At 43.1% G+C, this 19,835-nt stretch overlaps 1 protein-coding gene across 7 annotated transcripts in view; it reads left to right on the top strand.

Moving 5' to 3' along the window:
- ARMH3 (armadillo like helical domain containing 3) overlaps nucleotides 1-19,835 on the top strand; it is a 173,796-nt gene that overhangs the window by 151,820 nt on the left and 2,141 nt on the right. For all 7 annotated transcript variants that reach the window (XM_079900635.1, XM_079900639.1, XM_079900634.1 and 4 more), the window contains one exon: nucleotides 17,787-17,903. In XM_079900635.1, the coding sequence (XP_079756761.1) occupies nucleotides 17,787-17,903 (117 nt within the window). The remainder of the gene's footprint in view (nucleotides 1-17,786; nucleotides 17,904-19,835) is intronic.

Here is a 19,835-nt window from a genome sequence, read left to right on the forward strand (position 1 = left end):
CAAAACTCTATAAGGTGTGCTTGGAAGAGTATGGTTTGCCACTGTGATAGTAACACTGGAGGCCAGAAGTGTCACTATGCAAACTGTTATCTCTGTTATAAGCTGTGTTAATTGGAAATGTTTTTGCTAAGTACCATAACAGCACTTTGACCTTTCATAGTGACCCAGCTTAAAAAGAAGTTACAGTCTTAAAAATGACCCACCCAGCTAGAAGGGAAACTGTGGATAGCCCACAAATGGGATTTCTATTAAAGAATTTTGTCTCTTAAGGAGGGATAGATAAGTGAGGCCTGGCAGTGAGGCAGAGACCCCGTATCAGATTGTCAGAGAGACGGTGTTTTCTGTTTCCCTCCCTGAGATGTGATATATTTCCAAGAAAAGAAAGCTCAAGTAGGGAGGACAGAGATCTGCCTCTTGGTTTCAGCTGGGTGGAGTATCCAGCCTGCAATAAGCCATAGAGAGGGAGAAGGCCTGATGCGATATTTGGTAAACATGTGTATCATGTTCCCCCACCGCTATTATCTTGGCTGCCTCTTGGTGTGATTGCATGCCTTGCTTGTGCCTGGGCATGTTGGATCTGTAATTAGTGCAAAGAAAAGCTTCACAAGCTTCACCCCTGGAAACAAGGGGGTTTCTAGGGCTTCAACCAAATCAAGTCAGGGAGGTGGGGCAACTACCCAGGGAAATTAAAGAAAGTCATTGTCGCCACTCCTTTAACCAACTGATGGCCTTTCACGAATCACCCACTATGAGCTTCATTATCTGGTCAGCCTTTCTGAAAGGCAGAGCCAGCCTGTCAGATCAATAAATTTCAGGGCAGTCAAGAGCCCTTTGGTAGCAGGCTTGAAAGACATGGATGGACTGGAGAACTGGCCAACTTAAATTGGTTCTGAAGGTACTTCCCTGGTGGCGCAGTCATTAAGAATCCACCTGCCAATGCAGTAGACACGGGTTCGAGCCCTGGTCCAGGAAGATCCCTCATGCTGTGGAGCAGCTAAGCCTGTGTGCTCAACTACTGAGCCTGCGCTCTAGAGCCCACGAACCACGAACTACTGAGCCCATGTGCCACAACTACTGAAGCCTGCACGCCTCGAGCCCGTGCTCCACAACAAGAGAAGCCACCGCAATGAGAAGCCCGTGCACTGCAATGAAGAGTAGCCCCCGCTCGCCACAACTAGAGAAAGGCTGTGTGCAGCAATGAAGACCCAAAGCAGCCTAATTAATTAAAAATTAATTTAATTTAATTAATTTAAAATTAATTTAAAAATTTAAAATTAATTTTAAAAATTGGTTCTGAAATTGAGTTTGGTCCTGAAGTATATGAGAGGAAAATAGAAAGGGGAAAAAAATCTTCTGCATATTATATAGAAGTTGGCTGTAGAGAGGAAACAGTTATCTTTTAAAAGGCATCATCTTTTTTATCATAAGAGATTTGTGTCCACCTTTTGTATCCTTGTTTCCAAACAATTATATTGGATGATTGTGCCCTGGAGAGATATTCACGTTATCTTGGATAGAAAGTCACTGTAAGCCCCTAGTGGAGGGGAAGGATGCTCACTCAAATGAGGCCTATGAGTTTGTTACCAGGTTACTATTCGTTCTAGCTCCTGTACTGTTGGCTTGTTTTCTTTTTTTCAGCCACTTTGAGCTAAAGTGTTCTGAAAAAGAATCAATTCTTGCCTCCCAAGGAAGTTCTCAGAACCTGCTTTTGTCTAAGAATTCTCTGCTTCTGGGTGTCCTTGGTTCGTGCAGCAAGACAAGGAATGGGTGCCCCAGCTTCACATCCCCCAGATTATTTCTTTTCTGTACAGAAGGACAGAGGTTTCTGCTCTGTGCCAAGCGAGGGGATATAAAAATGCAAACATCATACATGCCCTTGAGGACCTCACAGTATAAGAATCAGGATCACTAATTTCTTGCTTAGACCTTTGCTTCTGTGCCCTCCTGTAGACCTCACTCAGCTGATGTATTTGGCGTGCTTGTAGCAGCATCCCCCAGCCTTTTATAAACCTAAGAAGGTTTAGGTTTGTAGGTACCCTAGTGAAAAAATACCTCATTATAAATCCGTAAATGGTTGGCTGATAACCCTTATTTGGAGTGAGTTTCCACAAGGAGAGCCATGATCGTCTCATATCTTTCACCCCTGCCTCAGTTTCATAAAAAAGGCAAAAGTGGAACTTTCATTAGATGTCCTTGGTAAAGGTAGGACTCTGTAAGTTCCTGAGCTTGGCAAATGATTGAGTTTGTCAAAGATCCATCTACAGTACACCCACTTAAAGAAACCTCATGTGGCTACTGCCCAGCTGAAAATTATTTCAAACACTGTTGATTGCTACCTGGAGTCCCTTTAATTTGTCAGGGAGGATTGCCAGGGATGGAGAGGTAGGGAGGAGTAGCACAATGAGGGGAATCTTTGGCCTTGTGGAAATACTAGGAACTCCTGGCTTATAGATACTGATATTTCAGTCTGAATCATTCTTACCCCAACCAAAAATGGAATGGTAAGACCAAAAAAGACGTAAGTTTACTGCCATGGCCTACTTTTTTTTTTTTTTTTGTCTAGTCATGATTTACTGGACTTAACTTTTTACTTAACTTTATTGAGATGTAATTAACATATAATAAAACATATTTGTGTAATCATCAGCATCACAAAGATACAGAACATTTTACTTCCATCACTCATAAAAGTTCTCCTTTACAGTTAGTCTTATCTGCAAATCTGAGCCCTAGGCAACCACTGATGTAATTTCTATCACTATAGATTAGATTTGTCTTTTCTTTTTAAAATTTATTTATTGTTTATTTTGGCTGCACTGGGTCTTAGTTGCAGCACACGGGATCTTCATTGCAGCACACAGACTTCTTAGTTGCAGCATGGGGGCTTCTTAGTTGTGGCATGCATGCAGGATCTAGTTCCTCGACCAGGGATCGAACCTGGGTGCCTTGCACTGGGAGCATGGAGTCCTACCCAGTGGACCACCAGGGAAGTCCCTAGATTTGTCTTTTATAGAATTTCACATAAACTCTGTTGTGTTTGAGATTCATCCATATTGTGACACTTCTAGCTGTTTACCGAAGAGAAATGAAAATATATGTCCACCCAAAGACTTGTATACAAATAATATTCATAATAGCATTATTCATGATAACCGAAAACTAGAAACAACTAAAACAACCAAAGCAACCAGCAACTGAATGGGTAAACAAAATGTGATACATCCATACATACAATGGAATATTTTTCAGCCATAAAAAGGAATGAAGTACTGATACCTGCTACAACATGGATGATTCTTTTTTTTTTTTTTTTTTGCGGTACGCAGGCCTCTCACTGTTGTGGCCTCTCCCGTTGCGGAGCACAGGCTCTGGACGCGCAGGCTTAGCGGCCATGGCTCACGGGCCCAGGCGCTCCACGGCATGTGGGATCTTCCTGGACCAGGGCACGAACCCGTGTCCCCTGCATCAGCAGGTGGACTCTCAACCACTGCGCCACCAGGGAAGCCCTAACATGGATGTTTCTTGAAAACATATGCAAAATGAAGGAAGCCAGTCACAAAAGACTACATGTTGTGTGATTCCATTTATTTAAAATGTCCAGAATAAGCAAATCTATAGAGACAGAAAATAGATTGGTGGTTACCTAAAGCTGGGTTTGGGGAGTAAGTTGGGAAATGACTGCTAATGGTTATGAAGTTGATGAAAATGTTCTAAACTTAGATCATGGTGATAATTGCCCCCTATGTGAATATAGTAAAACCATTTAATTGTACACTTAAAATGATTGAATTTTATGGTATGTAAATTATCTCTCAATAAAGATGTTTTTAAAAAGAAAGAAAAAAGAAACTGCCATACTGTTTTCAAAAGTGGTTGTACCATTTTTAATTCCCACCAACAATGAATAAGAGTTCTAGCTACTCCATATCTTTGTCACACTTGGAATTGTGAGTGTTTTTAATTTTAGCCATTCTAGTGGGTAGGCAGTGCTCTAGTAATACTGCATACATAGTTTTTTAAATTACTGTTAATTTATTTTGTGTGATGTTGAGCAGCGGATCATTTGCCTGTTTTTAAAATTTGATTATTATAATATTTATGAGTTTTTGTATTGATATATTCTGGATGCAAGTCATTTGTCATATATATGTATTGCAAATATTTTCTCCTAGTCAGTTGCTTGTGTTTGCAAGTTATTAATGGTGTTTTCACAGTCCAGAAATTTTAATGAAGACCAACTTTAATTTAATACCATAAGGATGAATTTATTAATTTTTTAACACTTTTTGCTATTGTGTTTTATTTAGTAAATCTTTGTTTACTCCTAGTTGTGAAATTTTTCACCTGTATTTTCTTCCGTAAATTTTATAGTTCTGTCTTTTACATTTAGTTCTATGCTCCACGTCAACTTAATTTTTTGTAAAATGTTTGGTAATGGTAAATGTTCATCCATTTCCTGCCCACCCCCCACCCCCTGCCCTGCAATATCCTGTTGTTCCATTGTCATTTGTTGAAAAGACTGTTCTTTCCCCTATTGAAATACCTTGGCACAGTTGTAAAAAAATCAATTCACCATATATATGTGGGTCTATGTCTGAAATATTAGTTCTGTTCCATTGGTCTAATATATGTCTAAATTTATGCCCTACACTGTCTTATTATAGGTCTGTAGTAAATCTTGAAATCAGGTAATATAAGTCCTCTGATTTTGCTCTTTTTAAAAGTTGTTTTGAATATTTGAGGTCTTTTGCATTTCTATACAAAGTGTAAAACTAGCTTGTCCATTTCTACACAAAAAAAAGGCTGCTAAGATTCTTTTTATTTAATATTTATTATTTATTTTTGGCTGCGTTGGGTCTTAGTTGCGGCATGCGGGATCTTTCATTTCAGCATGTGGGCTTCTTCGCTGCGGTGTGTGGGCTTCTCTCTAGTTGTGGTGTGTGGGTTTTCTCTTCTCTAGTTGTGGCGCACAGGCTCCAGGGCGTGCGGGCTCTGTAGTTTGCAGCACGTGGGCTCTCCAGTTGAGGCTCGCGAGCTCAGTAGTTGTGGCGCGCGGGCTTAGTTGCCCCATGGCATGTGGGATCTTAGTTCCCTGACCAGGGATGGAACCCACATCCCCTGTATTGGAAGGTGGATTCTTTACCATTGGACCATCAGGGAAGTCCCAAGCCTGCTAAGATTTTGATTGGAATTGAATTAACGCTATAGATCAACTTGGGGGAGAATTGACACTTTAACAATATTATATTCAAATCCATGATCATAATATACCTGTTTATTTAGATATTTAAAATTTTCTCACCAATATTTTGTAGTTTTTAGCATACTGTTTTGCATCTGTTTTGTTCAATCTATCCATAAATATTTCTTTTCTTTTTTTTTTTTTTTGCGGTACGCGGGCCTCTTACTGTTGTGGCCTCTCCCGTTGCGGAGGGCAGGCTCCGGACGTGCAGGCTCAGCGGCCATAGCTCACGGGGCCAGCTGCTCCGCGGCATGTGGGATCTTCCCGGACCGGGTCATGAACCCGTGTCCCCTGCATCGGCAGGCGGAGTCTCAACCACTGCGCCACCAGGAAAGCCCTAGAATTATTTTTAAATTGACCTCTTTTTCTCACAACCTGGATAAATTCATTTTTTTTTTTAGAGTCCTTAGAATTTTCTGTGCTCACAATCATATTGTGTACAAGTCAGTTCAGTTTTACTTCTTTCTTTCAAGTCTGTATGGCTTTGATTTCTTTTTCTTTCCTTATTGCACTGGCTAGGACCCCCACTACAGTATTGAAGTGGTCAGAGTAAATATCCTTGACAGATCTTCAGGAGAAAGCATTTGGTCTTTCATCATTAAGTAATGTGTTAGATATAGGTTTTCATAGATTTCTTTATTAGGTTGAGGAAGTACCCTTCTATCCAGAGTTTGCTGAGAGCTTTTATTATGATGAATGTTGAATTTTGCCAGTGTTTTTTCTGTATATATTGAGATGATCGTATGGATTTTCTCTTTTACTCTGTTAATATGGTGGCTGATTTTTATATATTAATCCAACCTTATATTCCTGGGAAAAACCCTTCTTGATCATGATATAGTATTTTATTTTATTTTAATTAATTAATTAATTAATTTAATTTGGGGGGAGCTGTGTTGGGTCTTCATTGCTGCGCAACAGGCTTTCTCTGGTTGCGGCGAGCGGGGGAGAACTACTCTTTGTTGCGGTGTGCGGGCTTCTCATTGTGTTGGCTTCTCTTGTTGCGGAGCCCAGGTACTAGGTGTGCGGGCTTCAGTAGTTGTGGCACGTGGGCTCAGTAGTTGTGGCTCACGGGCTCTAGAGTGCAGTCTCAGTAGTTGTGGCACACGGGCTTAGTTGCTCCACAGCATGTGGGATCTTCCCAGACCAGGGCTAAACCTGTGTCCCCTGCACTGGCAGGCGGCTTCTTACCCACTGTGCCACTGGGGAAGCACATGATATAGTATTTATAATATATATTTCAGAATTTGAGTTGCTAATATTTTGCTGATTATTTTTATGTCAGTATTTATGAGGGATATTAGTTCACAGTTTTCTTGTGGTATCTTTGGTTTTGGTATTAGAGTAATGTTGCCTTACAAAATAAGTTAGGGAGTATTCCTTACTCTATTTTTATTTTTTATTTTATTTATTTTTTTGCGGTACGTGGGCCTCTCACCGCTGTGGCCTCTCCCGTTGCGGAGCACAGGCTCCAGATGCACAGGCTCAGCGGCCATGGCTCATGGGCCCAGCCGCTCTGCGGCATGTGGGATCTACCCGGACAGGGGCACAAACCCTCGTCCCCCACATCGGCAGGCGGACCCCCAACCACTGCGCCACCAGGGAAGCCCCTTTCCTCTATTTTTAAAAAGAGTTTGTGAAGAATCACGGTTAATTCTTGCTTAATGATTAATAGAATTCACCAGTTAAGGCATCTGGACCTGGAATTTTCTTTGTAGGAAGAATTTATTTTTTCTCTTTAATTTTATTTTTTATACATCAGGTTCTCATTAGTTATCCATTTTATACATATTAGTGTATATATGTCAAACCCAATCTCCCAATTCATCACACCACCACCACCACCACCCCTCCGCCACTATCCCCCCTTGGTGTCCATACATTTGTTCTCTACATCTGTGTCTCAATTTCTGCCCTGCAAACCAGTTCATCTGTACCATTTTTCTAGGTTCCACATATATATGTTAATATACGATATTTGTTTTTCTCTTTCTGACTTACTTCACTCTGTATGACAGTCTCTAGATCCATCCACATCTCTACAAATGACCAATTTCATTCCTTTGTATATATGTACAACATCTTCTTTATCCATTCGTCTGTCCATGGGCATTTAGGTTGCTTCCATGTCCTGACTATTGTAAGTACTGCTGCAATGAACATTGGGGTGTGTGTGTGTTTTTGAATTACAGTTTTCTCTGGGTATATGCCCAGTAGTGGGATTGCTGGGTCATATGGTAGTTTATTTTTAGTTTTTTAAGGAACTTCCATACTGTTCTCCATAGTGGCAGTATCAATTTACATTCCCACCAACAGTGCAAGAGGGTTCCCTTTTCTCCACACCCTCTCCAGCATTTATTGTTTGTAGATATTTTGATGATGGCCATTCTGACTGGTGTGAGGTGGTACCTCATTGTAGTTTTGATTTGCATTTCTCTAATGATTAATGATGTTGAGCATCCTTTCATGTGTTTGTTGGCAATCTGTATATCTTCTTTGGAGAAATGTCTATTTAGGTCTTCTGCCCATTTTTGGATTGGATTGTTTGTTTTTTTGATATTGAGCTGCATGTGCTGCTTATAAATTTTGGAGATTAATCCTTTGTCAGTTGCTTCATTTGCAAATATTTTCTCCCATTCTGAAGGTTGTCTTTTCGTCTTGTTTATGGTTTCCTTTACTGTGCAAAAGCTTTTAAGTTTCATTAGGACCCATTTGTTTATTTTTGTTTTTATTTCCATTTCTCTAGGAGGTGGGCCAAAAAGGATCTTGCTGTGATTTATGTCATAGAGTGTCTGCCTATGTTTTCCTCTAAGAGTTTTATAGTGTCTGCCCTTAGATTTAGGTCTTAAATCCATTTTGAGTTAATTTTTGTGTATGGTGTTAGGGAGTGGTCTAATTTCATTCTTTTACATGTAGCTGTCCAGTTTTCTCAGCACCACTTATTGAAGAAGCTGTCTTTTCTCCTTTGTATATTCTTGCCTCCTTTATCAAAAATAAGGTGACCATATGTGCGTGGGGTTATCTCTCGGCTTTCTATCCTGTTCCATTGATCTATATTTCTGTTTTTGTGCCAGTACCATACTGTCTTGATTACTGTAGCTTTGTAGTATAGTCTGAAGTCTGGGAGCCTGATTCCTCCAGCTCCGTTTTTCTTTAAGATTCCTTTGGCTCTTTGGGGTCTTTTGTGTTTCCATACAAATTTTGAAACTTTTTGTTCTAGTTCTGTGAAAAATGCCAGTGGTAGTTAGGGATTGCATTGAATCTGTAGATTGCTTAGGGTAGTATAGTCATTTTCACAATGTTGTTGCTTCCAATCCAAGAACATGGTATATCTCTCCATCTGTTTGTATCATCTTTAATTTCTTTCATCAGTGTCTTACAGTTTTCTGCATACAGGTCTTTTGTCTCCTTAGGTAGGTTTATTGCTAGGTATTTTTTTGTTGCAGTGGTAAGTGGGAGTGTTTCCTTAATTTTCACATTTTTCATCATTAGTGTATAGGAATGCAAGATATTTCTGTGCATTAATTTTGTATCCTGCTACTTTACCAAGTTCACGGATTAGCTCTAGTAGTTTTCTGGTAGCATCTTTAGGGTTCTCTATGTATAGTATCATGTCATCTGAAAACAGTGACAGTTTACTTTTTCTTTTCTGATTTGGATTTCTTTTATTTCTTTTTCTTCTCTGATTTCTGTGGCTAGAACTTCCAAAACTATATTGAATAGTAGTGGTGAGAGTGGACAACCTTGTCTTGTTCCTGATCTTAGAGGAAATGGTTTCTGAGTATTTTTTATGATTCCATTTTATGTCCAATATTCTTAGCTATACCTCTTAATTTTTTTTTTTTTTTTTTGCAGTATGCAGGCCTCTCACTGTTGTTGCCTGTCCCTTTGCGGAGCACAGGCTCCGGATGCGCAGGCTCAGCGGCCATGGCTCACGGGCCCAGCCGCTCCGCGGCATGTGGGATCTTCCCAGACCAGAGCACGAACCCATGTCCCCTGCATTGGCAGGTGGACTCTCAACCACTGCGCCACCAGGGAAGCCCTGTACCTCTTAATTTCATTATTTTAGTCGTTGCTCTAGGTTTTACAATACGCATCTTTAACTTACCACAGTGTACCTTCAAAATGTTACAGGACTTAATGTAATGTATAATAACCTTGCAATAGTGTGTTTCCATTTATCCCCCTCTTGTTCTTTGTACTACTGTTGTCAGACATTTTTCTTCTAGGTTTCTTACGAATTTCACATTAGATTGTTATTATTTTTTGCTTTAAAGAGTCAATTATCTTTTTTCCTAGTTTTCAAATTTATGTAAGTTTTTTACACTTATCTGTGTATTTACCATTTCCAGTATTTTTTATTCCTATTTATAGATCCAGATAATATAATTGTCCTTCTACCAGAAGATCTTCTTTAAGCATCTCTTCTAGTTGCAGGACTGTTGGCAACACATTCTCTTAGATTGTTTGTTTGATAAGGTCTTTATTTCACCCTCATTTCAGAAAGATATTTTTGCTGGATATAGAATTCTGGGCTAACAGTTTTTTTTCTTTTGGCACCGTATCATTCCATTGTTTTCTGGCTTGTATAGTTATTGACAAGAATTGTGAATTTTTATCTTTGCTCCTCTGTACATAATGTGTTTATCCCTCTTCTAGTTGCTTTTAATATTCTGTCTTCAACATTGATTTTCAGCAGTTTTATTGTGATGTGCCTCATACCTTCCATTTTGTTCCTTATTATGTTAATGGTTGTCTTTAAACACTTGAACATAATTATAATAGCTTTTTAAATGTCCTTGCTAATTCCATCGTCTCTTTCATTTCTGGGTCTATTTCTATTCACTGATGTTTCCTTGGTTTTGAGTTACATTTTCCTGCTTCTTGACGTGTCTGATTTTTTTTTTTTTTTGGATGCATTGGGTCTTCGTTGCTGTGCACAGGCTTTCTCTGGTTGTGACAAGCGGGGGCTACTCTTCGTTGTGGTGCACAGGCGTCTCATTGCCGTGGCTTCTCTTGTTGTGGAGCATGGGCTCTAGATGCATAGGCTTCAGTAGTTGTGGCACATGGTCTCAGTAGTTGTGGCACACGGGGTCTAAAGCGCAGGTTCAGTAGTTGTGGCACACAGGCCTAGTTGCTCCGGGGCCTGTGGGATCTTCCCAGACCAGGGCTCAAACCCATGTCCCCTGCATTGGCTGGCAGATTCTTAACCACTGAGCCACCAGGGAAGCCCAGACATGTCTAATAATTTTTTATTGGATACTGGGCATTGTGAATGTTATATAGTTAAGTGCTGGATTTTGTTATCTTTATTAAATAATGTTGGACTTTATTGAGGAAGGTAAGCAAATTATTTGTGGAACACCAATGTTCTCTTGAAACTCCTTCTTTTCATGTGGTGATCTTTTTTTCCAGTGTTATTGAGATATAATTGACATACAGTACTGTTTAAATTTACCACAGTATCTTTAGTTAACATTAGTCATCTCCTGTAGGTACAAAGGTGGCGGGGAATGGGGTGTTCCTTGATATATAATTGACATATGCTACAGTTTAAATTTACCACAGTAACTTTAGTAGCATTGGTCATCTCCTATAGGTACAAAGGCGGCAGGGAATGGGGTGTTCCTTGTGATGAAAACTCTTGGGATTTTCTCTCTCAATAATTTCCAAATATACCATACAGCAGTGTTCACCATACCATACAGCATGTAGTACATGACATCTCCAGTACTAATTTATCTTATAATTGGAAGTTTATACCTTTTGACCACCTTCATCCATGAAATTTCTATTTATCTTTGTTAAGGTAGGTTTATAGCGGCCTTTAACTCTAGGGCTAGTTTAGTTCTATAATTAAGGTGTGACTGTTCTGGTGCTTCTTTTGAATGCCATACATACTCAACAGGTACTTTTCATTCTGCTTAGTCAAAATTCATACACCTCCCAGTCCTGTGTGAGCTCTGGGAATTGTTCAGCTTACACATCCTTAGTCATTTTTTTGTTCGAACTGGTTGAATTTTACCTTATACGTGCGATTCTTATTCAGCAGCAGATTCAGTGGGAACCCTACATAAATTTCTGAAGCTCTGTTCTTTGCCTAACTCTTTTCTTTCTGGTAACCTGCCTCACAAGTGCTAGCCACCTCTGCGTCTCCAAACTCTAGTGTGTCTCCTTTAGATTTTCATGCTCACCTTACATTTTCTTTCTCTCAGAATTCCTGTCCTGAACTGCCTTTTATACAGTGTATGAAAAGAGGTATTTCTTTCCTAGTTTTCAGTTACTCCATCATGAATGGAAGTGGAAGTCCTGAACTGCTTTAAAATATACAGTATACCCTGAGTTACCCAACTAAATTTTTTTAAATTCATATACTTTTCAGAGAAACTTGCCTTGAATTAACTATTCATATGCATTGTCCATTTTACTTCATTCTCTTTCTTCCTTCCTTCCTCCTTTTTCAGTTACTGGAGGAGAGGTTATTTTTTTAAATAAATTTATTTATTTTTGGGTGTGTTGGGTCTTTGTTGCTGTGCGCGGGCTTTCTCTATTTGCGGCGAGCCAGGGCTACTCTTCGTTGCCGTGTGCGGGCTTCTCATTACGGTGGCTTCTCTTTGTTGTGGAGCATGGGCTCTAGGCACGCTGGCTCAGTAGTTGTGGTACACAGGCTTAACTGCTCGCGGCATGTGGCATCTGCCCAGACCAGGGCTCCAATCCATGTCCCCTGTATTGGCAGGTGGATTTTTAACTGCTGTGCCACCAGGGAAGTCCTAGAGGAGAGTCTTGAGTGGATTTTGGAAACAATATGTTATAGTGAGCATTTTAATATATTTTTAAAGATAATCCACTAAAACATCTCTCTTCCCTTTCCGCATTTTTTCCTTCTATTCTTGGGCCAGAGTCCCAGCCTTACATTGATCCTTTACAAAGATTCAACCCTCAACTCTCTTAAAAGAGCAAGAATTGAAACTGAAGCTCTTGGATGGCTGGTATTTTGTCCTGATAGTTAACTGTCTTCTTGGTCATCATGACTCTTTTAGGCTATGTCCACCTGGAGAGAATTTTGCAGTCTGAATTAGCTGAGTAGGATTAGGTGGTAGGTAAAAGAGAAGAGACTTTGGATTCCTTAATTTTCCCTGTCTTAAGAGATGTGATACTGTTTCAACCAGGCTGCCCATTCACTGGTCAGTTATGCAGCGGACTGCAAACCACACTTAGTTCTACTGGCCCAACTGTTTATATGCTTATATATGTGGGTATGCCTTTACATGGTGGTTTATCTTGATTCCCCATTTGCTTGTTAGCTTCTTAAAGACAGGACTTGGGCTTTAGAAGCCTATAAGAGTGCTGAGAGGGCTTCCCTGGTGGCGCAGTGGTTGAGAGTCCGCCTGCCGATGCAGGGGACACGGGTTCGTGCCCCGGTCCAGGAAGATCCCACATGCCGCGAAGTGGCTAGGCCTGTGAGCCATGGCCACTGAGCCTGCACATCCGGAGCCTGTGCTCCACAACAGGAGAGGCCACAACAGTGAGAGGCCCGCGTACCGCCAAAAAAAAAAAAGAGTGCTGAGAACCGTGCACTGGCTGGGTGTACTGTCTAATTCTAATCTTATCATGAGACTTTCCCACTCCCCCCAACCCCAGGCCGTGTGCAGCTTGCAGGATCTCAGTTCCCTGACCAGGGACTGAACCCAGGCCACAGCAGTGAAAGCCGAATCCTAACTACTAGACCACCAGGGAACTCCCCTATTGTGCAAGCTTGATGAGAGATTCCTTTCCTTTTTGGTTGGGCCTGGGTGTTAATAAATTAGTCCACAAGCATGTTGAATGTTTGCTGTTCCTTAGGGCTGTGTTAGGCATTGTGGAAAATCTGTAATGTAAAACTGGGTGCCTTCCTTCAGGGTGCTGAGAATCTAACTATGATGCAGTTTCAGTGAGGCAATCAGTAGTAATAGCATGTTTGTTTCTTCAGGAGAGAGCCTGCCACTCAGCCTGCCTGTACCTGCTAAAGCACAAACCCTAAAGCAGGGTGTTCTTTCCTCCACCAGAAATCCCTCATTGGGAAGCCTGTAGAAGACAGATCTCTTCCAGAAAGTGGGAGAAGGGAAAGGTTGCTCATTTATGGCAGGGGTTGGAATTTCAGGTCCTAAAAAGCAGTTATTCATGGAGTCATTTTAAAATGAAAGAATAATAATAATAACAGGGCTTCCCTGATGGCGCCGTGGTTAAGAATCCGCCTGCCAATGCAGGGGACACGGGTTCAAGCCCTGGTCCGGGAAGATCACACATGCTGCAAAGCAACTAAGCCCATGTGCCACAACTACTGAGCCTGTGCTCTAGAGCCTACAAGCCACAACTCCTGAGCCTGTGCACCACAACTACTGAAGCTCATGCGCCTAGAGCCCGTGCTCCACAACAAGAGAAGCTACTGCAATGAAAAGCCCGTGCACCACGACGAAGAGTAACCCCTGCTCGCCGCAACTAGAGAAAGCCTGCATGCAGCAACAAAGACCCAATACAGCCAAAAATAAACAAAAAATAAATAAATTAAAAAATAAAATAAACTTATGAAATGATTCTCAACCCAGTGTAAAATTAAAATAATAATAATAACAGTTATGGTTATTACGTACTGCTTGTGTGTCAAGTGGTATACTTGGCGCTTTATATATATTACCATATTTAATCTTCTGTATGATGAACGTTATTATTATCCCCGTTTTACAGATGAGGAAACGGGCTAACCCAGCTCCACCCTGCTGCTAGTATGTGGTAGAGCTAGGGTGAGTCCAGGCAGGCTGGCTCTAGAGCCATTCTCTTAACTACGTTATTTTGAAAATTAATAGCTGTTGGTTGAGATTCTTTTTCAGGGCCTAGGCACAACTAGACCCAGATTGTGACCCACCAATGTCTTTAATTGGAGAACATCTTTGCATTGCTTTTTTTTTTGTTTTGGCTGCATTGGGTCTTCATTGCTGCACGTGGGCTTTCTCTAGTTGTGGTGAGCGGGGGCTACTCTTTGCTGCAGTGCACAGGCTTCTCATTGCGGTGGCTTCTCTCGTTGAGGAGCACAGGTTCTAGGGCGCATGGGCTTCAGTAGTTGTGGCTTTTGGGCTCTAGAGCACAGGCTCAGTAGTTGTGGCACACGGGCTTAGTTGCTCTGCGGCATGTGGGATCTTCCCGGATCAGGTTATTGACCCCGTGTCCCCTGCATTGGCAGGTAGATTCTTAACCACTGCCACTAGGGAAGTCCCTGCAGTGCTTCTTGTTTAGCTTTAACTAATCCTGAATTTGGAAGAATAAATATGGATTATGGAGGAAGAAGAATTGGCTTTTTGCTTCTCTATCATCAGAATTCCCCTTACAAGCTGTCCAGCACGTGACCGCCACTTAATTGTGAGAATGCCACTGAAGGGCTGTCCTTAGACTGGTGGGATTGCAAGGTTAGGGAGAGACCTTCATTGCTTCTGGGAGAAAAGAAACACATTAAACACAGTAAACACATAACCAGTTCTGGGGAGGAGCTGCTTTGGGAAAGTAGAGGAAGAGTGAGAGGCCAGATGAGGTCCTTTCAGAGAAAATGAAAGATTCTAGGAAGCCCACAAGCCCAACAACTGGTGAAAGAAGGTGGGCTGTGCTAGGGTGTAGACTGTTAACCTGATTGATTAGGGAGGGATGTCCGCCTAGGAAGGGCCTTTGAAGTTGCCAGGAAGTTGGAAATTGAGGCGGCAAATTATGGTAAAGCCTGAGGCCTTTAGGTACAAGGGTTCTGGGATATTACCCTCTGCCTAACTACTGCCCTTGCCATGTCCCAGGCCAGTGTTGAGTGTGAGGGAGGCCCAAATGGACATATTCCTAAAGTCTTAAGCTACAGAAAGGAAGATCCCAGACGAGGAGTGTATCCCTAGTGCTCTGAAGTTCCGAATGGGCTGGGGCCCAGACCTGAGCTTAGAATGTTTTCTTCTCTTGGAAATTTAAGAGAAGTGATATGGGCAGGAAATGGCAGGGGCTGGGTGAACACAAGAAAGGGCCAGGGAAGGAGAACATGACCCTGGGCAATGTCTGGACAAGGGGAGAGCTGAGATCATGCACAAAGTCCAGCCAGGCCTCTGGTTTCCTTCCAAGGAGCTGATAGCTCAGGGGCCTTCTCTGCTTTTACCTCCCTGCAAGAAACTGAACTAAGCTCTTACAGGAAAAGCCAACTTTATTGGGAAAGAAAAAATCCCTGTTCTGAGCGATATCTTATACCTTCCAGTCTGCCCTGGCAAGAAGAGAGAAAGCCCAGGTGATCAGGGTGGCCTTGCCTGAGGCTCTCATTGCATCTCTTGATGTGCCGTTTCTTCTTCTCAGGAGTTAGCTTTAGCATGGTATTTGTCTTTTGGCACCTGACACCCCTTAGGAAAGGCTGAGCCCAGGTTGCTGGGTCATAGCCATTGCTGAAGCTGCCCAGAGTTCAGGGATTGGAAAAGCATGTATTATTTTATTCTGCCTGATTCCTGGGAGCTGGTTCCATCTTGCCTTTTTCTGGAATTTTGCCTTTTTCTGGGCTTGAGCCATTTACTTCTGAGCCAAGACCTTGGCCGTAGATATTTCAGCCACTAGCACAGCCCACGTGCGTGAGGGGGCCAGATTACTTCGTGGGTGACTGGCGTTGCTGGGTATTGGTCCTCTTGCCGACAGAGCTGACAAATGGAATTAGAAGCAAAGGAGCTAGCCTATGCTAGAGTCTGTGGGACATAGTTTAGCAAAGTGACCTTGAGGAGTGGGGTGTCTGGAGGAAAAGAGCCTGAATCTGGACCAGAGCTTTGACGTAGCTGTCCCTCCCAAACTCAGGAACACAAGCCTGTGTTCTCCATCCCTACTTTCTCCTCAGGAATTCTTGGCAGGCAGAAGTGTTTGCCACTAGGTGAAGTCTTCTCTGGCACAAGACTGAACTGGTGAAGGGAACAGCCCAGAGGCACCTTTGTACCCCTCAGGAATCCATTCTCAGTCCCTGTGCTCAGTGATGACTCTAGCTTATTCCCTTCACCCCTACGTTCTGTTGGAGCTAAGCCTCCCTCATCACACTCCTTCCTCCCAAGACTCCCAACTGAGCTGGGAGCTCTCCATAACGTCATACACTTCCCTCCCAGGTCAGATCAAATTGCAAAATAGCTCTCACACAGATTGCCACAGTGAAAATTTATTCACTCTCCTGGTCTCTCCTTTCTACCCAGCTCACTTCTTCCAACTTAATGTAGAAGATCTACATCTTCTGATGTAACTAATCATTGTATAACCCAAATATAATTATCTTCAAGCTGGCAAGATAGTACTACACTCTCTAAATACTAGTCTGGTCTTGCTAATAATAGACATGATATATACAAAATAGTTTTCATTACAGTGGGCAGCAGGGAGCTGGGCTAGTTCACCTCTAAATATTCGTGATGTAACTGATTGTCCTTGTCTTTGATTTATGGTCTGCTAAGCCGAAGTAGTATCAGGACTGGCTTTGGTAGTCCTTTCCTTCTGGAACCACAGAGATCCAAGGTTCCTGGAATTAGTGGAGGTCTGAATCCACCCCCATAGAAAGCAGAGGCATAGTAGGAGAGGGAGCCCTCATTAGAACAAAAGAGGATGAGATAAGCTCTAGCTTAGTTTAGAAAGTGTCTCCTACACTCCAAGGCTAGGATGCCCGAAAAGTTCCATCCAGGCAATGGATAAGAAGACTGAGTTGGCATTGGGAGATGAAAACAAGTGGCAGATGGTGCTGAGGAGCATCCCAGGACTGAAGAAATGTGGTTCCCAGAAAAGGAAAAGGAAGGAGACATTGGCAAAGTCTTACTCAGCAACTGACAGCCTGGCCAGAGAAAGCTGCAGGATATGGCTGAGAACGCATCTTCAGTATCAGGGATACTGAGGGGCTCCGACACTCACTATTCTGTCACCTCTTCTCATGCTTCTTTACCATACCCACAGTAAACAGCCCTGGTGACCAGGCTGGACTAGTCAGGAAAGGCAGGGGATGGAAGAGATTAGAAACTGGTCCCACCTACCATATAGCATAGGGAACTATATACTCAATATCTTGTAATATCCTATAGTGAAAGAGAATGTAAAAAAAAGAATATGTATGTACGTGTGTATATATATATTTTGGCCATGCCACACAGCTTGTGGGATCTTAATTCCCCAACCAGGGCTTGAACCCATGCCCTCGACAGTGAAAGCGTGGAGTTCTAAACACTGGACCGCCAGGGAATTCCCTATATATTTTTATATATATGTATAACTGAATCACTTTGCTGTACACCTGAAACACACACCATTGTAAATCAACTATATTTCAATAAAAATTAAAACAAAAACAAAAACATGGCCCCAGAAACCTGAGGAATCACTCCCCGTGGCCAGGCTTTTTTCAGGGTAATAAGTAGTGAGCAAGGTCTCTTGGGGGTGTTGTCTCAGACTGAATCCAATGCAGTAGGGCAGCAGGAGGGGCGTGGGGGCCAAATGACCTAGGATTCGTGTGGACTAAGCCCCACCTGGCCCTTGACTTCCCCAGGTGCTAGAGGTAGTGCGAGCCAACTATGACACGCTCACACTGAAGCTGCAAGATGGCCTGGACCAGTATGAGCGCTACTCCGAGCAGCACAAGGAAGCCGCCTTCTTCAAAGAGCTGGTGAGTGTGCCCCGCCTCCACCTCTGCCTGTGTCTCTTAAGGGCCCTTTTCCAGCCACTGGGTCCTACTGTGCAGGTGGGCAAAGGCTGATGGAATAAGACTGGAGAGGCCTGCTTGGATTGTGTTTGCAACTTATCTCCCAAAGCAGTCCAGGAAGGACCAGGCAGTGAGAGCCGAAGATATTCCCCAGAGTGCTGGTGCCAGGCTGGGAAGGGTGAGAGGCCTGAGGCAGCAGTGCACACCTCTCCTCTGCAGCCATGGTGACAGCCCTTGCACAGCTCCAGCTGGGCCTGGAGTTTGACGTGTGTTCCCAGTGGCAGCTCTGGCTCATTACTCCTTATCCTGTCCTCAGGGTAACTAATGAGAGTAATTGATTCTTCTCCTCCTTATGTAATCACTTCTTCCTAAGTTCCTAACTGGTTCCTGGTCTGAGTGCCCTTCCAGTCTAGTTCTCCAGTCTTCACTCCCTGCCCCCATTCCTACTTTCCAGTCACTCAGCTTTCTGCAGCCCCCTCCCGTGGTCACCTGCAGCCAGTGAACATCTGCTCTGCCTCCTACTCTACCTCCCAGTCAGCATTTCCACAGAACTGGACTTACCCTGTTGGTGGTCCCTGTCCTGTCCTGTGCTCAGAAGATGCTCTCAGGAAAAGCCCAGTCTCCCTGTATTCCTGCCACTCCACCTGCCTGGTTGTGCATGATCATCCTGGCTGGGGGCTGAGACCAGGGCACACAGGCCTGTGTACCGACTTCCCATGTCCTCAGACCTCCCACTTCTGGGGCAGAACTTGCATCAGCCCAGCTTTTACTTACCCATGCCCAGTCCATGATGAAGGTGCTAGATTTTAGATCACCTGTCTTGTGCTAAACCCAGCCCAACTCTGACCCTGACATGGCATTCCTGGGATTATTGGGTTTCCCCAAGGTGAGGCAGATATACTCTGGACTGAGTTAGTTGGGAACAGGGAAGCCACTAGTGTAATAAGAAGATAGCAGAGTACAGTATTTTTATGGGGTGTTCAGCAAGTTATTGGGAGATGAAGAGGATTGTGGAGGAGAGAGTTCAAGCAGCTCTCTTGAGGCTTTTGGGCACTAGCCTGTGCCCTACTCATTTCTCCTCATATCTGTACCTCTGGCACAGGGAAGCAAAGAGGGTCTGGTTAGGTTTGGAGCTAATGAGCTTGAGCTGCCTGCTGTTTGCCATGCTGCCCGTTCCTCTGCTTCCTGCCTGATGACTTCATTAAGTTTCCCATAGCAAAGCAGAAATTGAAGAAAAGCTCCCTGGGCTTTGGGGCCTAAGACAGATACACATTCTTTTTCTCCTTCCTCCCCTGCTTTGTCTCTCATTCGATGTTCACTTCTATTTCCCATGAATGAATTTCCTTCCAGAGTCTGCTGGATTCCTCTTAGAACCCACTCAGAGCAGGGAGTTTGGCCTTCTGACCCCTTTCCCACAGGTCTTTTCTCCTGCTGACACAGGCGGGACTTCCTGCAAGGTTCTTGGTCTGTGGGTAGAAAGCATGAGCAGTGGGTACATAGCAAGGATACAGCTAGACTTCCCTCTCAAGTGGGGAGGCATCTTTGTGGTATGGAGAGTGCTGGACTAGGAGTTGAGAAACCTGGGTCCTACTTTCACAACTGGGACTCACTGGCTGTATGACCTGATCCTGGCTATTGGCCTCCTTGGATCATACTCCTGCCATCCAATGACAGACAAGGGCTGCATCTCTAACCGTTCTTTCCAACCCAGAAAAGTAGATAAATACAGAAGGAGATTGAGGAGACTCAAAACACATCCAAAGAGAGGTAGCTCCAGAGCATGAGTCCTCTGGCCTCAGTTTCTCCTCCTCCATTAGACCACTGACCAGATCAGGGCCCCTTCTGCCTGGCCGAGGCAAGGACAAAGGCCTGACCTCAGCCCTCCTTCCCTGTCTG

This window comes from Stenella coeruleoalba, assembly GCF_951394435.1.
Source record: "Stenella coeruleoalba genome assembly, chromosome: 16".
Classification (NCBI taxonomy): Eukaryota; Metazoa; Chordata; class Mammalia; order Artiodactyla; family Delphinidae; genus Stenella; species Stenella coeruleoalba.